The 22,414-nt window shown below is 39.6% G+C and overlaps 2 protein-coding genes across 13 annotated transcripts in view; both read left to right on the top strand.

Moving 5' to 3' along the window:
• Positions 1-18,480, top strand: part of kcnj14 (potassium inwardly rectifying channel subfamily J member 14) — a 38,048-nt gene extending 19,568 nt beyond the window's left edge. For 2 of the 4 annotated variants that reach the window (XM_084358183.1, XM_084358182.1), the window contains 4 exons: positions 10,203-10,369; positions 10,534-13,681; positions 14,819-15,136; positions 15,621-18,480. In XM_084358183.1, the coding sequence (XP_084214309.1) occupies positions 12,623-13,681; positions 14,819-15,136; positions 15,621-15,851 (1,608 nt within the window). In that variant the 5' untranslated portion in view covers positions 10,203-10,369; positions 10,534-12,622 and the 3' untranslated portion in view covers positions 15,852-18,480. Of the gene's footprint in view, positions 1-1,343; positions 1,470-8,764; positions 8,833-10,202; positions 10,370-10,533; positions 13,682-14,818; positions 15,137-15,620 lie in introns of those variants that run through there. The other 2 variants (XM_084358181.1, XM_084358184.1) reach the window with 2 other exon arrangements.
• A 1,410-nt stretch (positions 18,481-19,890) lies between these two features.
• Positions 19,891-22,414, top strand: part of myh14 (myosin, heavy chain 14, non-muscle) — a 34,624-nt gene continuing 32,100 nt past the window's right edge. For all 9 annotated transcript variants that reach the window (XM_084358167.1, XM_084358165.1, XM_084358168.1 and 6 more), the window contains exon 1: positions 19,891-20,294. The gene's annotated coding sequence lies outside the window, so the exon portion shown is untranslated. The remainder of the gene's footprint in view (positions 20,295-22,414) is intronic.

Genomic DNA, 22,414 nt, shown 5'->3' with positions numbered 1-22,414 from the left:
GAATGCATGGCCCTTTAGGGCTTCTGTAGATTCTTATTTTTTGGATCCAACCTTTTTTTAAATGAATCATTGGAGTTACATCTTACATGAAAATTCAGTTTGACAAATGTAATTCACATTAGGCAGCAGAATGTGCACTTTCATTGTACATTATCATATAGCCTACTGTATTATCTGATTATTTGTAATATAACATTACTATAAATGTTGTAGCTGGTTGAGATGGACCTGACTTTAGGTGTGATACTTTGTGTATGTTGTCATTTGTCAGTTCAACCACTAACAGTAGGACATTTTAGAAACTCAATATAAATTTTCTGTGAAAAATCTCAGTCTGAAAAGTAATCTGTAACTAAAGCTGACAGATGAAAAGAGTTAAAAGTACAATCTTCTCCTCTGAAATGTGGTGGATAAGGTGTCTTAAAATGGAAATGCTGAAATTATGTACAGTAGTATATACAATACTTCAGTAAATGTGCATAGTTACTCTCTGGCTGGACAATAAAGACATTTTAAGATGTCACCTTGGGCTCTGGGAACAAAAACCAAACAATTATTTGGTTAAATTGAGAAACACATTAATCAGTAATGAACATAACTGTTACTTTTAGCCAGAGAAACAAAAAAAACCCATCTACTTTATATGTCACTTACTGTACAGATTGTACAATCCTTACAAATTGTAAAGATTTTGGTCTATATAAATAAAATTGATTTGATACATTTCTTTTAAAATATTAATACTCAAATTATGTACAGTAGTATGTACAGTTGGTTGGACAATACAAGACATTTTAAGATGTCCCCTTGGACTCGGGAACAGATCTTTAGCCTGACATTTTTAAGTGAACAGACAACAAGAATAGCCTATGAGGTTGATAAAGAATATAAAAAATAATAGCCAAAAATAAAATCTAACAACGTGTTTTTAATGAGCCCAGAATTATACATAAAAAAGTAACATTTTATATTTTATGATCAACAATAAACTTAAGATAAATAATAATTTAGACCTTTAAATAAAAGATATTAGCTAGGCTGTTTGGTCCTTCTTGGCAATTCGTGTAACGATGAAGTTTTGACTGATCACACATCATTTTTTTCATTTTTTTTAAATAATTAAAATATATATTTAATCTATAAAGGAACTAATCCGGGATCAATAATCCATGCGTATCACACAGCTAAACTGTAATTTACCATTGATTAATCAGACAGTGTGGTGTGACAAGGTCACTCTGGCAGTCCGCAGAGGCGCGTGGTTGTCTTTGATTGGGGACAGACAGCAGCGCGACGTGAGCGCGCGCATCCACCACCTGAGGGCTCGCGGACAGCTGGCAGCACCGGCAGCACGGGACAGCTCGCGCACGGATTCGAACTCTTTTAAACGAATGAACCGTTAAATTCAGTTAGAAACGGAAGTGAAATAAACTGACGTCGTCACAACGGGAGGGAAATGACAGCTGTGGGTAAGTGCTGATTGAATTTTAGTGCGTGACAAGTTGTCAAAACACCACTTTTGCCAGTAAAATTGTTATTTTATCGATGGCATTTACAGTTGTGTTGTCTTTGAGCGGTCTGAGAACTTAAAGTGGTACCCAGTGTATTCAAAACAGGTAAACTCGTGTATTTTAACTCAAAATCTGAAAATCATGGTGTTTTACCCCATCAGCAAAACTGTTAGACTCTATTCTCTTACTTGTGATCTTGGGTTGTAGAGTTGCTATTAGCTCCAAATGAGACTTGGTCAGGTTTACATATTTTGAAATTACTGCATGTACTGTGCACGACTGGTAGATAAAGAAAACTAAAAAGATGTTTCTTCTTGGGAACAGTGAGCATTGAAGTAATGACAGAGTACTGAACAGATAAGGAGGCCAGAGAGCTTGGTGTGCCCTGATGATTTAGACTTTAATCCTTTTTTGTTGTGGTCAGTTGTGAACTGATAGAAAACACAGCTGTATTTTGAGATAGGGTTTAAAATGATGTGGCCTTCTGCTTCTGGACAACTAAGACAAAGTGTTTTGAAACAGTGTACAGCACACATCTATAGTCATTTTGAAGGGACACTTTTCTTTGCAAAATGTACAGTAGGTAGTATACACAATAGGTTTTAAACATTTATTGCAGCCATGTCAGCACTGGTGGATAAAACATGGTTAATTCAAATGGCAGTATATTGCTGAGGGTTTTCAGGGAGGCACATGGGTTAAAGAGTACAGGATTGTATGATGACAGCAGCTGTATCTCCTTTATAAAGTGCTCATTGTTACACTTTATTTTGTGTTGTAAATCGATCCTCAGTCAACTCAGCATGATATTTTATTAATGTTGATCATTTTAAGGGAACCATTATTCAAAATAAGTTATTTGACCAATGCTTAGCATCCAAGACAGTTAGCAAGTAAGCGTTATAGCTACGCTAAACATCACATTGGACGATGACATCGATGCTGGGGGGGCAGGTTATTAGGCCATGTGCTTCTGAACTTGAGTTAATTTGTCCCCTCAGAGTTGCCCTAAGGCAGAGATGCACATTAGCTCACAACTGTAGTCATCGCTGTTTCTCGCTGTAGCTCAGACGGCAACCCCCAATTGTCTCACCCAGCTGAGGAAACTGTCTCCTGTCGCCACCGACATACATCCCTGTGTCGGGTTTAAAATGTTTTTCTATCATACCACATGTGCGTAACTTAACTTTGTTCAGCCTCAGAAGCTTGAAACAATGCTAGCTGGCTTGCATTCTTGCGTCTGAGGAAGCTAAGCTAAGAAAATGCTAATAACAATGGTACAACTTGGGAAACACACTAACAGAGGCACACAGAAAAGAGTGATTTAATATTGCAATTCAACTGCAGAATGTTTGACTTTTTAACTGCTCTAATATATGCATTTGACATTTTTTCAATTTATGACCATTTGACATTCAAATTATTACATGTTTACATGCAAAGACTTTTCCTATAGAATTGAACAATGATGCTACAACATCAAACTCTAAAGGTTAGCCCAGACTAATGCCCCTTCTTTCCACCTTCAAAATGTTGTCAAATTCATTTGCAGAATATTTCAGTTACACTTGTATTTTAGAAATTGGTAGCCACGTCAGAACCGAACATTCAGGAGCCCAGACACATCTGTGCCACATTTCAAATGCAAATATATGCAAGTAGCATCATTCGGTTGTGCTGTTCTTGGAAAGATGGACTTTATGCAGCTGATACAGTCATGATATGTTCTAGACTTGAGCAGTGGTAGGGCGAGAATCCAAAAGCTGTGACTACCTAGAAAGATGGAAACTTTTAGTCATTGTAATTCAAACCAATACAGCAGGTAAAGTTAAGTTATAAATTACATGATAAAATTTGTCATTGTTGTTGAGTGATGACAGAATGTTAATTTGGTTCTGTTGTCATGAATTATACTGAAATTTGCTTTCTAAATCGGTAAAAGGTGTTTCTATCGGATAACAACTAGACAAAAAGTCTCCATGACAGTACACTTGTTTATGGAGTAACTCGATATGAATATTTCTAAAAGAATAGCTGAGTTGTTCTGAGTATTTTCTTAATTAGAAAAGAGTTGTGCCGAGTTTAAACTGTCACATTGCAACCTGCACCATCTTAACTCCCCAGATTAACATTTGGTCGTCGTCACACAATGACCTCGAACGCTTCACAGAGCTGAAGGAGGGACGATGGTGGAAAAGTTTCAATTAGATGGAATAAGGCCCGGCGCCAAGATGACTCCAAATTTGTGTTTGTGTGTGTGTCTGGGAGTGTCTGGGAGTGTGTGTGTTGTTCCGGTTGTGTTTGCCCCGGTCAGAGCTCACAGTATTTAACTAACTAACCACACACCATCAGATTTACCATGTCATGGTGTTCACAATTTTCTTTGTTTCATCTATACTTTTGTGTAACAATAACTACTTCAAGACTTCTTAGGCCTACCTCAATAATTAACGTTATTGATTTTTCATACATATCTTATTGATATTGCCCATCGTGTTAACATGCATGTTTGTTTGCATAAGAATGTCACCAACATTTTAGCCATTATAATGCCAGAATAACTGGCAAGATTTTGCTTACCATTTTAAGACTTGGGTGCAGTTCCCAAAAGTCTTTTCACATTTGATTAATAATTCTGGTTGTGTTATTTATATTCTATTTATTTAAGATAGTTGTATATTTCTTTTATATTTCATAGCCAATCTTTGAATATTAATAATTTGAAGTTCATTGCTCTTTGGTGGTTTCTAAAATAACTTAAGTTAGGAGCTGTTGCCAGCAGCAGCCTTTTTTCTGCGGCATGGTAGCCAGTCCATGCTACTGCTTTCTATTTCATATTTTATATAGATAATATTGGCTGTTGATACATAACCCTTCATTTAGGGGCGCCAGCACAAAATGTAGGTGCACCCAATAAGAATAAAGGTGCTACATGTTTTTCTTCATTTAAATCACATGATATAAGAAAAAAAATAAACTGCTGAATATCAGGCTCACTGGTACAACCAATGAAAATGTTAAGTCACACCCTGGAGCTCTGCCATGGTGGCGTGGTGGTGAAGTGCAGTCATTGTCACTTAACACATGTTACATTGAAAAATACATTTTGAATGTTGAATTAAAATAACAGTAGTGGTAATATTACAGCAACCCTCACAGACCCCTCCTTATGGAAGCTTAGCTCCCGCTGGCTCCCACATAACTTGAACCCTGATCAGAGGCATAAAATTGTCTTAAAATTACAATTGCTTTTTTGCAATTTTGTCTTTGACAATATGTTGTCCAGCAAAAGTAGCTATCATTACAGGCCTACTTACTGACACATCTGGACTGTGTTGGAATTAGGGCTGCACAATATATTATTTCAGCATCAGCATAGCAATAGACGCAAGTACAATAGTTACATTGCAAGATGTGTGATGTCAAATAAAGAAAATTAACTCTAACTTTTTTGCTGCTTGATACAAAAGCAAAACTCACACGGTTCTCAGCGTCTGTCTAATATTACATAATTTAGTCCAATTTAAGGTTCTTGAATACATGGGAGTTTGTTGCTTGTGAGTGAAATGCAGGCTTTGCATGCACAGTGAACCACAATCATTCTTGATCAATATACAAACAAAGCAGACTCTAGACCTGTTTATTTGTCATTATTTTCAGCCATAACTTTAACATTTAAAGATATTTATTGAACACAGTGGTCCAACCTATTTGACGTATTTGTTTTGCTTATTTTCTGTACTTTATTGCTTTGCTAACGTCTTCAATATCTACACAACAGCGAGATCTTGGACTAACTGCCAGACAGTTCAAACTGCCAGCAGACTCAAGCTGTCATTCTTTGTAGTCTTTGGCCTAACAGGTAAACGTTAGTCAAAGTGTTGTTTTTAATGAGATATGAAAGCATCAAACATCCCAGATGAATACACTTTAAAATAAAATAGACCATGAAAAAGGCAATTATATTGTATGTAAGTGCCTGATGCAGGGATTGTCTACCCAAAAGTTATTGTTAACATTATAATTCTTCTGTTTAAGTTAACTGGTGAAAATACCTGTATTTTTTCTTGTCACAATATATGTATATCACAGAAAACCTGAATATTGCGATGTCTGCTTTTTTCCAATAACATGCAGCCCTTGCTGAAATGTGGTGAAATTTTTCAACTGTCTGAAAATCTATGCTGTTCACAGTAAATGAGCTAAAAGAAGCAGAACACTATTAAAATCCATTCAACTTCAAACTGTTTAAAATACAAAAACGTGCATGTGTTTGAAATATGAAGCAACACGATAAGGAAAGTTTTAACATGACTGAGACCCTTGATGTTAAATTACAATTCTTTGGAGACACACTCAAGGTTTGATTTGACTCTTTATGACACAACATCCATTACTGCTCAGTACTCTGGTGCTGCAACTATCAGCTGCAACATATGAATGATGCCACCAGATCAACACGACACTAGAACTGTATTGATCAGATAGGCTTAAAGCAAAAGGTCACTGCAGCATTGTAAGGTCACTGTGCGCTTGTTATATTTTTATGCATTGCTATTACAGCTGTTGCAGTAGCCCTTTTGCGTGCATCAAACATTTTAAAAATCTGTGTTGTAAAGTAAAATTTAATAGAATAATAAAGAGATGTAGAAAACAGACCCAAAGCAGAGAGCAATGTCACAGTATGAGAGAGAAACACGCCCTGGTTTCTAACTCCCCTGATCGATAACAAGTATTGATGTCTCTATAGTTAGATGGTCACTTTTGAGGGTTTTGTTTTGTACATTGTGTGCACAGTGTTAATTAAACCATCATGAAAGTATCCAACCACATTTAATGACACAAAGAGCAGCATTATCCTGTGAACATTATTTTACTTATGCTTTTGCTTTTAGAACATAAAAACAGGAAATAGGTCACAAATCACATGTGACACAGGAGGTGACAGGCAAAGAAGTACATGGTTTATTCAGAGCCTTTTTCAATGACACTGAAATCATATTCTCTGCAGACCTAATCTGACCACATAACACCTTAATATGGTCAGATAATCTGGATAGAAAGAGGACAGGGGAGGTGCCATAGAGAGAATACATGGTGAGAGACCCACAATAAAAAAAGAGAGAAAGATAAATTGTCAATGTGGATTATTGTGGTCCTGCTGGAGAATTGAAACATAATTGCCAAGGTAATTGTATTGCTGTACATTTTTTTGGTTAATATAGTTTGAGCTCGACTGATACTGGATTTTGGGGACCAATGCCAATATGAGGAGGGAAAAAAATCTGACATCAATATCTTCCGATATTCTTTGTAATTAAACATACGTTTTTTGCATGGATACTCAAATGTGGTTGTCAAACAGTTGAGACAAACATATGTAATAGAGGCAGGATATTATACAGTTTAACAATCAACTTTGACAATATGCCTTTTTTTCTGTTATTATAAGAGTAGTGAAAGGGTTTTTTCCGCATTATGTTCTGTCAAAGAAGTCAGCACGTATTGGACAACATATACGCCAATTTTGTTGTATCTGTGATCAGTCAATATCTGCAAATAAAATGGCCAACCAAAGGTCTCACTTACACTGGGGAGACTATGGACATGTCCCCAACACTTTCTTAAATGGAGGATTTTGTCCTTGTCACTTTTTAAAAGCAAAATTTATTAAGAATGATCCAAAAAATACCACCAAGAAATGTTAACTAACAAATGAAAACCGTTCAATATCATGCCCTGGTGCTTTCTACAGTAGATATGATATTGGTATTGTTCTATTGTCATGGTGTTGAATTTGTGGATGTGATGCATATGGATAATTGTTATTCGGTCGATGTTATTGTGTGTTTTATGCAGAGTATTTTCATATTGTCGACTCTGTAGTAACCTAGGCTTTGCCCTTTTTGATGCGCCGTTATGACTTGATAATTGTTCAATGCAAAATCAAAGTAGGCTAAATTAGAAGTTAAAAGAACGGATAAACTGAACAACACAAAATAATGACCTTATTTTAATTGTATTGTTCTGGTCTGTCGCCATTCAACAACAGGCCCAACAAAATCCAACCTATATTGAGGCTATTAGATGACTAAAACATAATAATATCAGTTTGTATAGTATGCTTTTATTTTAATTAAATACATTTAATCATACCAGTACTTTGTATTTTATTTTGATATATTTGATAAGCAAGTAAATTACCTGCAAGTAGCATTTAATTTGTAACAAGTTACTTTTTGATGTACCAGTACTCATCTCTGGTTGTCTGTTTTTAATTGGTGAAATAATGATTAATCATTAACATCCCTAGTCACTGCCGATAAATAACGTATAATTTCATGTGTGCTTTATCTATCACCAAATGCTTCCAGTGTTACTTTAAAGAAAAGTCTTGGGCAACGCACATCGATATTTGACTAGGTGGGAATGAGACTGGGCTGATGGAGGTTACTACAGGTAATTAGCCTGATGTAGTGCTATGCATGCACTGCTTTAACATATAGATTTGGAGGTCCTAGTTCTAAGAAGAACGCCAGCTCGGCCATATTTCCTGTTTAAAGTGGGAGAAAATAGCAAGCCAAGATATTTGAATGAGCCTACATGTCGTCTTTGTTTTAAGCAGGTGTTAACTAAACATTTTAACAATTTTAATGTTTAAAGTATCAATGAGGTAACAATACAAACTCCGAAATATTAATGTTTTCCATTACTGAATAAACAAGCTGTTCTCAGAGGAAAATAAGGTTCCCAGAACACTGTTTGAAGCTAGAAAGGTGGCAGGGTCCGCCGAACATAAGCAAAGTAAAACAGTATGAAATTGTCTTGTCTTTATTTATTCAGTTTATGCAGAAAGTTTGTTTATTAAGTTTGTCTAGGCATTAAAAAAAATCAGTTAATGAAGATCTTTCTCTTTAAACATATTTCCCAAAACTAAATAGTGTACCTTTAATTGTGAACATCAGTAAATATCTCAGTATAGCAAATGTATGCTAAATCACAGACTGTATAAGATGAAAATGTCCATTTGCAGTAGGTGAACTGTTGTTCATTCAAAACTCTTGATTGACCCCTGTATAATCTACTATCAGAGGCTGATGTTTGCTGCAGGAGATCAGTTTGCTCAAAGGAGTCACAAACATCAGTAGCCCCATCACATTTCAGCCTTTATCATATAAGGCAGGACTGCAGATGAGATCCTGCTCTGGGGGTCCTGAAGTGTGAAGCAACAACTCCACATGGACAATTTTCACAGACACCCCTACATGAATGTTCTTATATAAGAAGTCATTTGAGACATTTGCCACCTCACCACGATAAGGTTAGGCAACACAAGGACATGTGCAACCTTACATTGTCTATACACACACACACACACACACACACACACACACACTTCCCTCATCACCTCCTCGGGCTACTGTCGTCAGTCGTCCAGCGACACTTTAACCCAATCACAGAGATAGCAAACCTGAGAGCTTGTTCATTTGGTAGTGTTGGCAGGAGCTACAGCAGAGGCCTCAAGGTCAGGACTTTCTCTTCCTCACACATTTGTTCATTAACTGAACATTGAGCAACACAACCCTGGAACAATCTGTCTTTATCACTTTGTGAAAATTAACACCTCCATAATTTACTCTTCCGTGTCAAGCTTCCTTGATAATGCTTCACCATTTGTTCTACATTTAGCAGTGCAATAATAGCCTTAGTAGTGTTATATTCATGCATTTTGGTTGAGCCTATTACATCCTGGACTGGTTTGCATTATTTTCACCTTTGTGGTATTTGCACATTGCTGACGTAGTGATCATGAATCTAAGGAAGATGAATTATACAAAGTTATATATCAGTTTAATGTGTGTAATTAGTATCACTTTCTGACAATCAGGAGCTGACGCTATTTTAGTTATATTTGCAAAAAAAGATCCACCACATTGTTTTTATATACATCATGCAACATAGTTATGTCTCAGATTCTAGTAAAAGTATTGATCACTTCCAATTGACTCAAGGTGAACATTATATTTACACTGGACATTTGTTGCATTCAGTGACATATTCTCCTATTTCCTGTATTATCCCAAATCCTGTTTATGCCATAAAATATCCTACCTGTGTGTTCAAAGATTTTCTTACCACTTTCTATAACAGTAGTGGCTCTTACGTAAGTCCTCGGGGGATTAGCAAAACCATCGGTGAGATTACCGGAGTCACGAGCGCAGCTGTAATCCACAGCATATCGCCATCTCTACAGCAAGACATACTACCTCTTCACCCAAACCAACCCGGAGTCCCGGTTTATCCCAGTCCGTCATCTGAGCTACAATCCCAGTCTCAACCTTTGCCCAAGAAAATCCCCTGCAATTCTTCCAGTCTATTGGCTTAAATCCACTATTGCTTATTTATCAAAGATCACCCGCCCTGTGCCACTTGGTTTCCCTGACCCAAAATAAGGGACTTGTAGTTCAGAACTTTTACATGACTTATTAACAGGATAATTTGCCTGTTCTCATTATAAAGTTCTGTATCCCTCTACAGAAATGTGTTGTAATGAACATCAGCTGCACTTCAGAAAGCTCAGTGTAATTTTATAGTATATAGTGTATAGTACAGTACAGAAATGTCAAACAATGAAAATGACCTCTCTCTCTCTCTTTCTCACTCTTTCTCTCTCTTTGTTTCCATTCACAGGCTCCATCTGCCATGAAGTTTTTACATTTGTCATGACAGAGTTTGGTTTTTCAAGCGAAAGACTGTCTATAGAAAAAAAACACCATACCACCATACTTGATCGATAAAATAATCCAGTAACAATTCAAGGACTGCATGAGAAAAACCATAGAGGTACACTACAAAAGGTAGGTTTCTGATAACCAGCCAGTTAGATATGTATCATATACAGCATACTAAAGATTTTAATTGAAATGAAATGTGAATATACTGATGAATCATCTGTTTCAGCTTTGTAAATGTTTACAATGACCTTACTTTTTTTTTTTGTTTGTTCTTATTTCTTTTCAAGACTGGCATTGTGTTAAACAAGACGGGATGCAAAACAGACCACAAACATCTCAGTAAAGAGAAAAGAAAAACCATCAGACTCTTTTGTTATCTTCTCCTGAGATTTTTTCCCCCTAAGCTCAATGATTTTCTGAGCATGTTTCATAAAGGGAGGTCAACTAACAAGCGAAGATGAACCCTTATGTCACCTCACACTTCAGGAGGGATCTCTTTCCCCACTTCCATTTGTTGTAGACTTTTGTCTATCCTGCTGTTATTTGTTGAAGGAAATGTCCTATTCAATACTTGTACAGTTTTAGCAGTAGCTTTTGTGTCTTGTTCTCTGTCCATTGTTCCAAAGAGACTGGATGTGAATACTCTTGTATACTTGTCAGGATTTAATTGTGGAAGAGTTGTGTTGAGTTCTGTGGAAATGGTTGGGCAAGGTAAATACGTGACAAGCATACCATTTCATTGTCTGATATAATTGCACATTTCTTTATTTTTGCTTTATTTCATCTTTTGTCAGTTTTTAATAATTACTTCTATATATTGAGGAAATGTTCATGCTAGTGCATGTGTTTTAGATAATATTTACGGTGCATTTCAAATTTTCCCCTGCATGTTGTTTATTTTCATAATACATCTACATGTGATCTTCTGGTTTGTTTGCATAAACTCTCTTTGATGTTCAAGCAGCCTCTTTTTGATCTGGTTCAAACAGATGCTGAGTTAGAGACTACAATCCACCAAGCTCTCAGCCACCTTATTTCTCAGCTCTTCTCCCTCTGTGGCATACACCTGATCTATCATCTTTGGCACCAGACTTGTGGAAAAATGTAGCAGACTTCCTAAGGTGACCTGTGTGCTTACCTTTTCCCTCCACATAAATCTTCCACTTAAAGTTAAAAACACAGTTAGTGTTGGAGATAGATCAAAGTAATCTCTCTCTGTTGTTTTCTTCCCTTCTTCTTATCTTTCGTCAGGCATAGGCGATTTTTCAGCCGTAATGCTGAACTGTAATGAGGTATGTCTGCTCTGAGAGACTAACTGTTGCAGGCGATTGTTAACAGCCGTGTAGTTCAGGTCAATATTATCCACGCAACAGTCATTACACAAAATACGTCTTCACCAAAATTGACAATGGCCATCAAACAGATATGCAGACCCTTTGAAAGACGCTGTGAAATTGTTAAAGCAGTGACATGATTGTGCAGGAAATGGCAAACAAATCTTGGTTCTTTCAGTTGGGACCCTCTTGTTGGGCAAACATGACATTTCCTTGAACTTTATGCGTTTGATTTACTGAAATTACTGTATTCTTTGTTTCCTCATGCCCATACCAAGGGGTTGTGAAACTGGGACGAACTTTGATCGTAAGAATTGGCATGTTTTTATGCTTTTTGACTGCATGTTGGAAATTGTTTGATCATATCGCCCCATTTTAAGTTAATTTGATTTGTCTGTCTTGTATGCATCTTGTCACAATATTATAGAAGGTACCCTGTAATGAGCTCTATATCCTTGACATATTTCCTACTCCATTGCATTATCTGTTTATAGCTTTTATCAGCAGATACCTGCTTGAGGTTTCCCTGTTATTGTTTTGAACTGAACAGAATCAATCCTGCATGCTTTTGTAATGTCTGTCAAGGTCAATCCAGCCCTCCCACTCCTTGTCAAAAAAATAGACTCCTCGGGCTACTGCTGACATCCTTCTTTTCAGCTCACCTCACTTTACTTACTTCAGTGAGTATCAAGGACATTGGTTGTTAACGAATGTCCCCGTGGACTCACTTCAAGAAAGTCCACTTTGTTGCTCAGAGATCTGTCACTGAAAGTATAGACTGTACTGGGAAACAGCATTATGAGTTGGGGAAAGTAAACAAGGGACTGATCAATGGCCTTGAAGGCAATTATTGTCTGGTTGGCCACCACAGACTGGCTAATATCTCTTCATTAAAAAGGATTAAAGACAGACTTTGTTGTTAGCTCAACACACTTAATTGACTGTATCAAGGTGCAACATCATCAACAATCAAACCAGGGCACACTGAGGAATATTGAGTAACTGAGAACTGCTCCATAAGAAAGAGTAGCCTTTATAGCACATGATGGGAGCGGCACGCGTGAAACGCCGCTTCAGTGCTGTGGTGGATGGGCCAGTGGAGGAGGAGGAGGTCATGAGGCTGGCACAGAGTGCTGCAGATACGGCTAGGGCAGGGGGGAGTCCAACGGGGTCAGGGACCCCAAGCAGCCCATCCCCGACCCATGCTCTGAACGGCAAAACTGTACCTCTCCAGAGCAACACCAACAATGCAAGGAGGCAGAGTGCCATTGGAGAGTCAGTTGGAGAAGATGCAGGAGAAGGCGGGGTGAGAGCAGGAGGAATGTGCTCAGGGCTAAAGAGTGGAAAAGGCAGTAGTGGAGGAGGCAGAGGTAAAGGCCGGTCATCATCGGACCAGAATTCACTCTCTTCCCCCTCCACTACCAACCGCCGGCGTACCAAGCGCTCAAGCCGCCGGCCCCGACAACGCTTTGTGGGCAAGGACGGACGCTGCAACGTCACCTTCGTCAACATGAGCGAGAGGGGCCAGCGTTATCTAAGCGACCTCTTCACCACCTGTGTGGACATCCGCTGGCGCTGGATGCTTGTCATCTTCACCCTCTCCTTCCTTCTCTCCTGGCTGCTCTTTGGATTTGCCTTCTGGCTCATTGCCTCCACGCATGGGGACCTCTCCATTCGGCTTACTCCCAGCTCAGGCTCCTCTCCGGGATCCGGAGAGGCCGGGTCTGGAGGAGGGCCTGATAGAGAGGCAGTGGTTGTGGAGCCGTGCTTCCTCCAAGTGAACAGCTTCATGGCAGCCTTTCTCTTTTCCTTGGAGACGCAGACCTCTATCGGTTACGGATTCAGAAGTGTGACCGAAGAATGTCCCCTGGCGGTGGTGGCGGTCGTTTTGCAGTGCATTGTGGGCTGCATTATTGACGCCTTCATCATCGGGGCAGTCATGGCAAAGATTGCCAAGCCCAAGAAGCGCAACGAGACATTAGTGTTTTCTGAAACGGCTGTGGTGGCGCTGAGGGACGGGAAACTCTGCATGATGTGGAGGGTCGGAAACCTACGCAAGAGCCACCTGGTAGAGGCCCATGTTCGAGCACAACTACTGAAGGTAAGTGGAGGAAGCTGTATACAGACCATGAAGAAAAAAAGAAAGGAGTCAGAAAGTATGGCAATGATAAAAGAGACAAGCTTTTTCCTTTTTAAGGGTCAGCGACATACATTGGAGATGATAAAACAGACAGGGAAAAGTAAAAGAGTACCAAAAAAATTGTGGCTGCTGCTATGAGAGATAGTGGGAGAGGAAAAAAGGTTGCAATAGAGAGAGTGAGAGAGCGCTGAGACCATCTGGCCTGTATTCTGTGGACCGTCGTTAATGAGAGCTTGTTTTATTTTCCCTCAGGGGTTAGGAAGATTTACCATGGATTAACTTGCCCACAATTCTTTAACTGACAACCATTGTCCTTCGTCATCTCATTTTCCCTTGTGTGTACTGTATGTGTGTTAAGAGTGTTGTACCATATACATGATTATGTTTACCTTACTGTCTGACCTTACAGGGTAGTTTTAAACATGCTTCCTTTTTTTGTGATTGTTTTGTCGTCATCGCAGTTGTGTGTGTGTGTGTGTGTGTGTGTGTGTACATGTGTGTATGCTGCCAGAGTTGTCCAGAGGGTCAGAATCTGTGGAACACTGAGGCTACAGCATCGACAATTTGATCTCTCTTAATAGCATGACCATATCAAAGTTCAAACAGGGCAGATGGGATTACGTTTCCGAGGATCAAAGAAATACAATTCTAAATACTGCTACTGGAAATTATTCCATAGTAAGGGTTGGGTGAGTGATAAGCCTATGCATGGGTGGTATGAATACAGACAAGCATTGTCTAATTCTGCTGAATATAATAACCAATACTAAGCTTTTGGGTCAGGTTAAGAAATTTAATTTCCAATGTTTTTCTCAGATGACCTTTGGAAATGGTGTCAGTATTTAAAATGACAGATACATTTCCTCTTTTCTATATTATGGCGTTGCATTTTAAGCCTGTATTACAGTTTAATTTGATGTTACTGGATCATGTCCTACCTGCCTTTGGCTGTTTTTTTATTTTATATTGGAAATCAATCTAGTCTCCATTTGAAATTTTCCCACATGTGAAAATCAATTTTGCAACGTAATGGCAACTAATGTGGAAAGTTTCATGTTCCAAGTTGTGACTCCATTTTCACTCTTTTTCTACCTTTAGTCAAGGGTGACAGAAGAAGGAGAGTTCCTCCCACTGGATAACGCCGACATCAACGTGGGTTTTGACACTGGCACCGATCGCATCTTCTTGGTCTCGCCAGTGACAATTGTCCACGAGATCAACGACGAGTCGCCTTTCTACGAGATCGACCGAAACACCCTGGAGAATGACTCCGAGTTGGAGGTAGTAGTCATACTCGAGGGCATGGTGGAGGCCACAGCCATGACCACACAGTGCCGTAGCTCCTATCTGGCATCGGAAATCCTCTGGGGACACCGATTCGAACCAGTGCTCTTTGAGAGGAAAGACTGCTACCAGGTCAGAAAATAAGGATAGAGGGATGTGTACGGATTCTTCCCTACCTTTAATGTCTGAAGTGGTATCTAATACTTCACTATAGTAAAAAGGAATGTATTATCTTTTTTTAGCCACAGTAGTGATGTGGCTCTAGGGTTGGCAATGATGTCTTAACTATGGTGATTCCCTGACTTGTCTATCAGCAGCATCAATAGGATTCACTTTTAATATATCCAATTCTTTGGTTTTTGACCAAACACCAGCAAAACCAACAGCTTCTGTAGCACTTTGTGTTTATTGCTGATTAACAAATGTTAGCATGCTAATACGCTAAACTAAGACGGTGAACGCGGTGAACATTAACTGCCAAACATCAGCCAACAATCATTGTTATTGTGAGCATTTAGCATTTAGCTCAAAGCACAGCCTCACAGAGTAGACTCTTGTCTTGTTAGCATACGAATAAAATGTATTGAAAATTTCTTGTCTTCTGTCTTTTTTCCAGGTGGACTACTCGTTCTTCCATCGGACATATGAAATCCCAACCACACCTTCATGCAGTGCTAAAGAGCTTGCTGAGCAGAAGTACATTCAAAGCTCTCGCTCGTCATTCTGCTATGAAAACGAAGTGGCTCTGCAACTAGTATCCCCTGATGATGAGCCTGACCAAGACCCTGAGTGTCCCTCCCCTCCGACCCGAAGGCAGTCACTGGCAGAACATCTCCACTACAACTAAACATGTGGGATAGGAGGCCTTAAGGGAGGAAAAGAAAGGAAGTTGACCTGGGAAAAGAAACAAGAAGTTATCCTGGAGGTTTAGAAGAAGAACAGGCAAAAAGGAGTGGGTTGGACAGGTAGGAAGGGGTAGACCAAGAGAGACAGGATTAAATGTAGATAGGGCTGTGGATTTGCCAGTGGCAGGATTAAGGACAGGAAGTCCAGAGTAGAAGCAAGTCAAGAGACCCCACCGAATTTTAAAAGGTTTGCAAGATTTATAGAAGCACTTCTCTACAAATAAGATTGCACAGAGAAAAAGAGCGGATGTGGAGAGATAGAAGACCATGGGAGATGTGGGGTCAGCCTATAGGGCACATGGGCTACTACACTGACCTAGTTGTCTGATTGGTCCTGGCAATCTTCCAACCTTATTGAAAACTTGTCTGCTAAGTCTCACATCTGGCCCATCACTACCACAACACAATCATCTGGCTTTACTGTCTGCCTGACAGAAGATACAACAGCACCCCGTTGTGGCTCTAACCTGCAACTGCACCTCCGGGTTGCCGACAATTGAGGCCTCTGTGAGGAGGCTCTTGATTGAAAAGAATGGATGTGTACCTACTGAGGTACAACTCAGGAATGTCCTCCACTATTGTGTTGATTTATCATTTAATGCTTTATTTTCTTATGGTAAGTATGTATAGAGCACATTTTGTAATACGTTGAGCTTGGAGCAGGGGGCTGTTGAGAATGTAGTTGAATATGAGGCTTGGCTACTCGTACAGTAACATGGAGAAACAGCTGAAAACAAGCAGCGGTTTTGAGCTGTTTCTTTTCCATGTTACATGCTGTTTGTTGTTTTTGGCTTTTCTTTTTTCTCTGTGTCATGCAAAAAAAGTTTCACTGATTGTAACATTTGCTTTATTTAATCTAACACGTTGTGTTGAGTTGAATGGCATGTGGTCAGAAGAAGCATGATAGCGTTGAATGCAGTGATTCACGATGATCATGTCTGTGTCCAGATCAGTTAATTACCATAAATTCTTTCTTGCACTACTATCTACATGATTTTATCATGTTTTTTGTTGCTAAAATCAACCACACTGTATTGTTTTGCACTGTTGCTGTTGGAAATGGCACTTAGCGACTGAGCTATGACTTTATAATCCTTTAAGTGTTGGAAGACCCTTGAAGGTATGGACTCTCAAAGACTTTGTAAGTGCACTGGAGGCCCACAGTCACCTCCAACATCATGAGAGGAGAACTGAGCTGAACTGTGCAGAAGCGTTCTGACCATGAGATGACATGGCTTGCCCTTTCTATGTCTCTGAGAATAAAACACCTGGACAAGTGGATAAGGATTGAACTGGAAACTATACCACAGTCATTGCAAATCATTCTGTATTTTTGTGCCCATAAAATCATGTGACACCCAACTCTAATTCTAATGTGTTATAGTTGGTTTCTCACACAAGTTGTGAGAACAGTGTAGTGAGCGGTGCCTTCATAAGAAACAAGAGATTTTGCAACTGGCCCTTCATCTGCAGATGTTCATTTCATGTTTAAAATGTGCTGTTTTCATTGTGTATTTGCATAGCGCTACTTATGCAAGTGTTCCTTCAATCATTTCAACATTTGTCTAAGTTGACAAAAGTTTCTATGCAAATTAATGACTGTGAATCTCCTCAGTAACTGAGTAGTCTCATTATAAGCATGCAGGAACAACTTCAAGATGCTTTTAGCTGTATTGTATTATAGGATATGTAATAGTTGCACTTTTTAATTATATTACAAAGCACTTGGAACATTCTTGTTTATTTTAGATCCTCTAATAATTTGCAGTAAATTTTGCCACCTGAATATTTAAGTATTTGATTACAGAGGCTGTTGGTAAAGGAAATGTAACTCAGTGTCAGGAGTGCAACATGATGTTAAGTGTTGACCAATAATCAGCCTGACCAGTGCACAACCTGTGAACTTGTTCTTTGTACTTTGCACAAATGTCACACATGGAGACTAATATCACTAATGAAGCTCTACAGCCGCACAGTAGTGTTGCAGGATCAGCACAGGTTAACCTCAATGCATCAGTCACAGTGTTTCACTCCAGTTACTGAAAGATTTTTTATGGTTACCTCAGGGGGGATGAAGGTATTGATAACATATTATCTGTTACAATAAGTGTTAATGCTGTTTTATGTTTGTGTCCTCCTTTACGCTTCTCCTCTATGGCCACCATGTTTTATTTATAGGCTGCATGGAGGGTCACATCGTTCACCCTGCCTCCACTTCCACGAAATGTAACTTGACCTTTCAGCACCACCACTTTAACAACAATAGCGCAGACAGATGGACTATTTGGTTATTTCACTGGTTGCTTATTCACAATTCACATCACACATAATATTTTTTTTAATCATAGGTATTTATAATATACATAGTGTAAAATACATGGTATACTGTAATACTGCATATATTTTTAATGAAGTAGTGAGGTGAAACCAATAAAAAGCTGTAGCTACCCTCCTAGGCTATTTTTCTAAAGGGAAGGGGAAACCTCTCTGCTCCAACATTGAAATGTAATTTCAGAGCTGCCTCAGGCACAGAGCACTTCCAAATGAAACTGAACTGTGTTGTAGAGCAAATAAAACACAGCGATTGAATTGCAATTATTTGTTTCTTCTTTATTTGTTCTCCTAGTAGCTCTCCTTGTCATCCAGATGGACAGTGTAGTTCAACACTTAGCCTTATCATTATTGCTTTCACAGTATTATACTCAATGTTATGTAAAATGGCAAAAACTATATTTTCACTGATAGTCCTTGTCTGTCACTGAATACAGTCTAGACCTAAACCTTGAAAACAATATGATTTTTTTTATACAAGAACAAGTACAAAAATGATTAAACTAATGCAAACAAAACTATAAATATTTTGTAATGACGAAATTGTTCAACAGTTGTCAAAATGACATGTACAGTTTTTTGTTTTTTTAAAAAACTATCACTGTTGATAAATCAAAATAATAAAACACCTATTGTGAAAATAGTAATGACGCTATAATAAACCTGTGGTCACATCAAGCCACATATTTTATTCATATAGCCTAGCCTAAAATAAAAATCCCATTGCCTCAGTGGGCTTTGCATTCTATACAGTGAATGACATCCTATGTCCTTAGACCTTCGATTTGAGTAAGGAAAAAGCCCCTTCGACAAAAGAAACCCTTGTAGCAGGGGGAAAAAATTGGAAGAAACCAAAAGAATGGAGATGATATACAGCCTGCAATAAGGAACATAACACATGTAATTCCTCTACAAAATGAGCGTTCCGAGAAAATATAAAGATTTGCTTATCCTGTTTTTTGGCTTGATTCTGCTTATTGTCACTTTCAAAACTTCTAATTGTGACAAGCTAAAGATTACAAAAATATGTTGCAATCATGTTGTTAAATACTTGGCTTCAGATGGATGGGTATGGCCACAATTACACATTTATTTTTTTATTATTTTTATTTATATATATATTATTATTATTATTTATGTGTGGGCTAAAGGTCCACTTACTGTCTTTTAAACATAGCTTTCAACTGTATGTCACGGTCATTATTACATGGAGTGTACTCCATTAAAGCTGAGACACGCCATAGTTGTGTGTTTTGTGTGGTGATTATGTGTCCTCCATAGGGCATGTTAAATCGGCTACGCGATTAGCTGTAAGACATTTTTTAATTGGTGTAAACAGCCCCAGAACCCCGGCTGGTACCTCGGGTACTACGGTTCACTCGGATTTGCTGTGCTGATCTGAATCACGCGCCTGGAGTCAGATCCTTCCGAGCAGACCGTCTGCTGTGTTTGGATGTGACTCGGAGCAGATCCGATCCCAGATCTGTGTCTGCGGACACTCGCCGCAGCTGAGTGGTAAACAAAGGGCGCGCAAATCTCCCTAGTTTAGCGCGAGAGTGCGGCACAGGCACCTGCTGCAGCGCTCCGGTTGGTTGTTCGACACGTCAGTCACGCCTAGCCCCGCCCCCTGACGGTAATCATTCGCTGACGGCGGAGATTCTCGCGCTATCTTTAACGCCATTCGTCACCGCGCTCCTCTCATGCCAGCTTTGGGGCGGAAAGTTCTCGTCGTATTCATGAGGCGGGTCTTCTGCTCGGTTGTAGATTTTCATTGGACCTGTGTCTCTCCGAGGCTTGACTGAAAACCGTCTTCTCGCCCCTGGTTGGCCCGCTAGCAGGAAACCCTGAAGCCGTCGCCTTGCCCTCACTGCTCGCCGTCTATTTTATTCTCACCGAGAAGTGTGAGTGCGGCTCCACGGAGGAGCGGTGCAATGATAAAAGCCGCATATGCGGTAGGCTACACACCTATCAGGCAGGAAAATACCCGAGAAACAGCCTCACCCCGGTTCCCCTCGCACCACAGCCTTACCCACGACTCAGAGCGGAACCAGAAGGTGAGAGATTTAATTGCCTTTACTCTAATCCAACTCGTAAATAGCCAATGTAATATAGCGAGTGTATCATATTTCAGTGGGGCTGGCTAACCTTGCTAGGTTCGTCTAAATGCGGTGAGATAACGGCTAAAAACGAGACGTTGGTGTCGGTGGGACCGTTGATGATGGTTTGATTTTAATAAGTGACGCCTTCGAAGAGAGGCTTACATCGAGATGACCTGACGTCTGGCAACTGTTTCTCTCTAATGGCCATATTATAAAGATTTCGACCCGTGTAATTATAACATTTAGCTAGGCCTTTTGTGATATTTGTGTTAAAAACTAATAATAACAGCAGCTAGCTCGTATCCTCAGCGGAGGGGGCTCGGTTTTGTGGTTGCCACATGCATGCGGTTCACAGAGTCAATTAAAGGCTGGGCCCCATGTGATTGTTCATGTCTTATGTTCAAGGTGTGGTTGCCTTCGCCAGTCTGTTTTGTTCAGATCCTAAAATGCAGGTGATTTTATAGGGGTCACACCGCAGCTGCGCTCCCCTGTTCTGCTCTGCAGCCGCACTGTAATTGTCTACTATCATAGCCAGAGGTTTAATAATGTCACCGCTCCTCACTGTCCGATAAAGTGCGCAGATGCCACAATATCATCACCGAGGCACTTCGCATGAAAGCTGAAGAAAAAAGGCGTTTCCAGCTCCCCCACCCGCACAATCACTGCACGCACCCGCACATTAGTTGTACACACACACACACACACACATATAGACCACAAGACCCCCCGCAGTGGATGACCTCAGTTGAAACTCACAAGGTATTGTCTGTGGGGTGTTGCTATGGAAGAGAGCAGGCAGGTTTTGGCAACTCCAGCTGCTGCAGGACGAGTTTGCTGCTCAGGCCAGGCTGTACTGCGACAACCTGTGTGTAAAGTCTGTGCTTCAGAGGAATCATTAGCATTGATGGGGACCCATCAGCAGCCCACACTGCAGCTATAGTGTCTGCATGCAAAGTCTGGGATCACTGTTGACAGAGAGTTGGTCTCAACAATTGGTTTATGATGACTGTGATCTTTTTACTATCATTGATAATGTAGCCGTCCACATCTTGGGAGTGTAAGGCTCATCTCCCTAGCTTTGATTTCTCGTGGGTATTTTAAGGCTAAGGCTGGCGTTATTCTATATTTATCTTACTGTACGCAAAACCTATAAAAAGACCAAAAAAAACAACAATGAATTCATGATGATGATTAAGTTTTGCCTCAAAGCCTGATACGTAGTTCAATCCTCTGTGGGCTTTCACTGCTGTTCAAAATCTATTAAAGACACATCAATCAGTCGCACTGACACAATGGGTGACAAGTTTCTTCATTACCATGAACATGGAAATTGCAAATTATTCACACAACCCACATACCCTGTCCTGGTGAGGTAAATACTCTCTACAGTATGTTTTAATGGACTGGAAATGGTCCCCAACAAATTAACTCAGAAGTTGGTCTTTTCCTTTGTTAAAAATAAGAAAAATATTTTCCGTATTGAACCAGCCTTTAAGGCCAGATGCACAGCTGTTTTATGCCACTGTGGAATCACATTTTTTCCATACTGAGTGGCTGGGTGGGGCCGGCTCTTTTGTCATCATGTCTACTCCACACCCAGAGTTATATTGGAGTAACAGGTATTGTTAACGCAGGATTGGGGACCAGGCCCTGTCATGAACAGACAGAGCAGAAAAAACTGAGACCGACTAAGACGCATTAAAGGAATCAGGCCAGATGACATACCTGTTGAGGCATGGAGACGCCTAATAGTTAACACACACACACACACTCACAATACAGGCTGTCACAATAGCCTACCTGTCGGATCAAAGTTGACGTATTGCTCCAACTTAAGCTGCACCCCATGTGGTTGCTTAAGAGGACGATGTGTCAGCTCATTCCTCCATTAAGCCAAATTTTGATCGCTAAACAGAACATTGATCCTTTAACAATTGTTCAGCATCATTCAGAGATTTAGTTAGACAGCTTGAAGGGTTTCATTCCTAAGTTGTATATCTATCTTGGTTGCCACATTAAATTAGGTCATCAGATTCCAGAGATTGAGAAGAACCTATCCATTAAAGAACCTTTCA

This window comes from Pagrus pagrus, assembly GCF_965226575.1.
Source record: "Pagrus pagrus genome assembly, chromosome: 7".
Classification (NCBI taxonomy): domain Eukaryota; kingdom Metazoa; phylum Chordata; class Actinopteri; order Spariformes; family Sparidae; genus Pagrus; species Pagrus pagrus.
The sequence above is the reverse complement of the archived record's forward strand: the minus strand, read 5'-3'. Positions and strand labels throughout refer to the sequence as shown.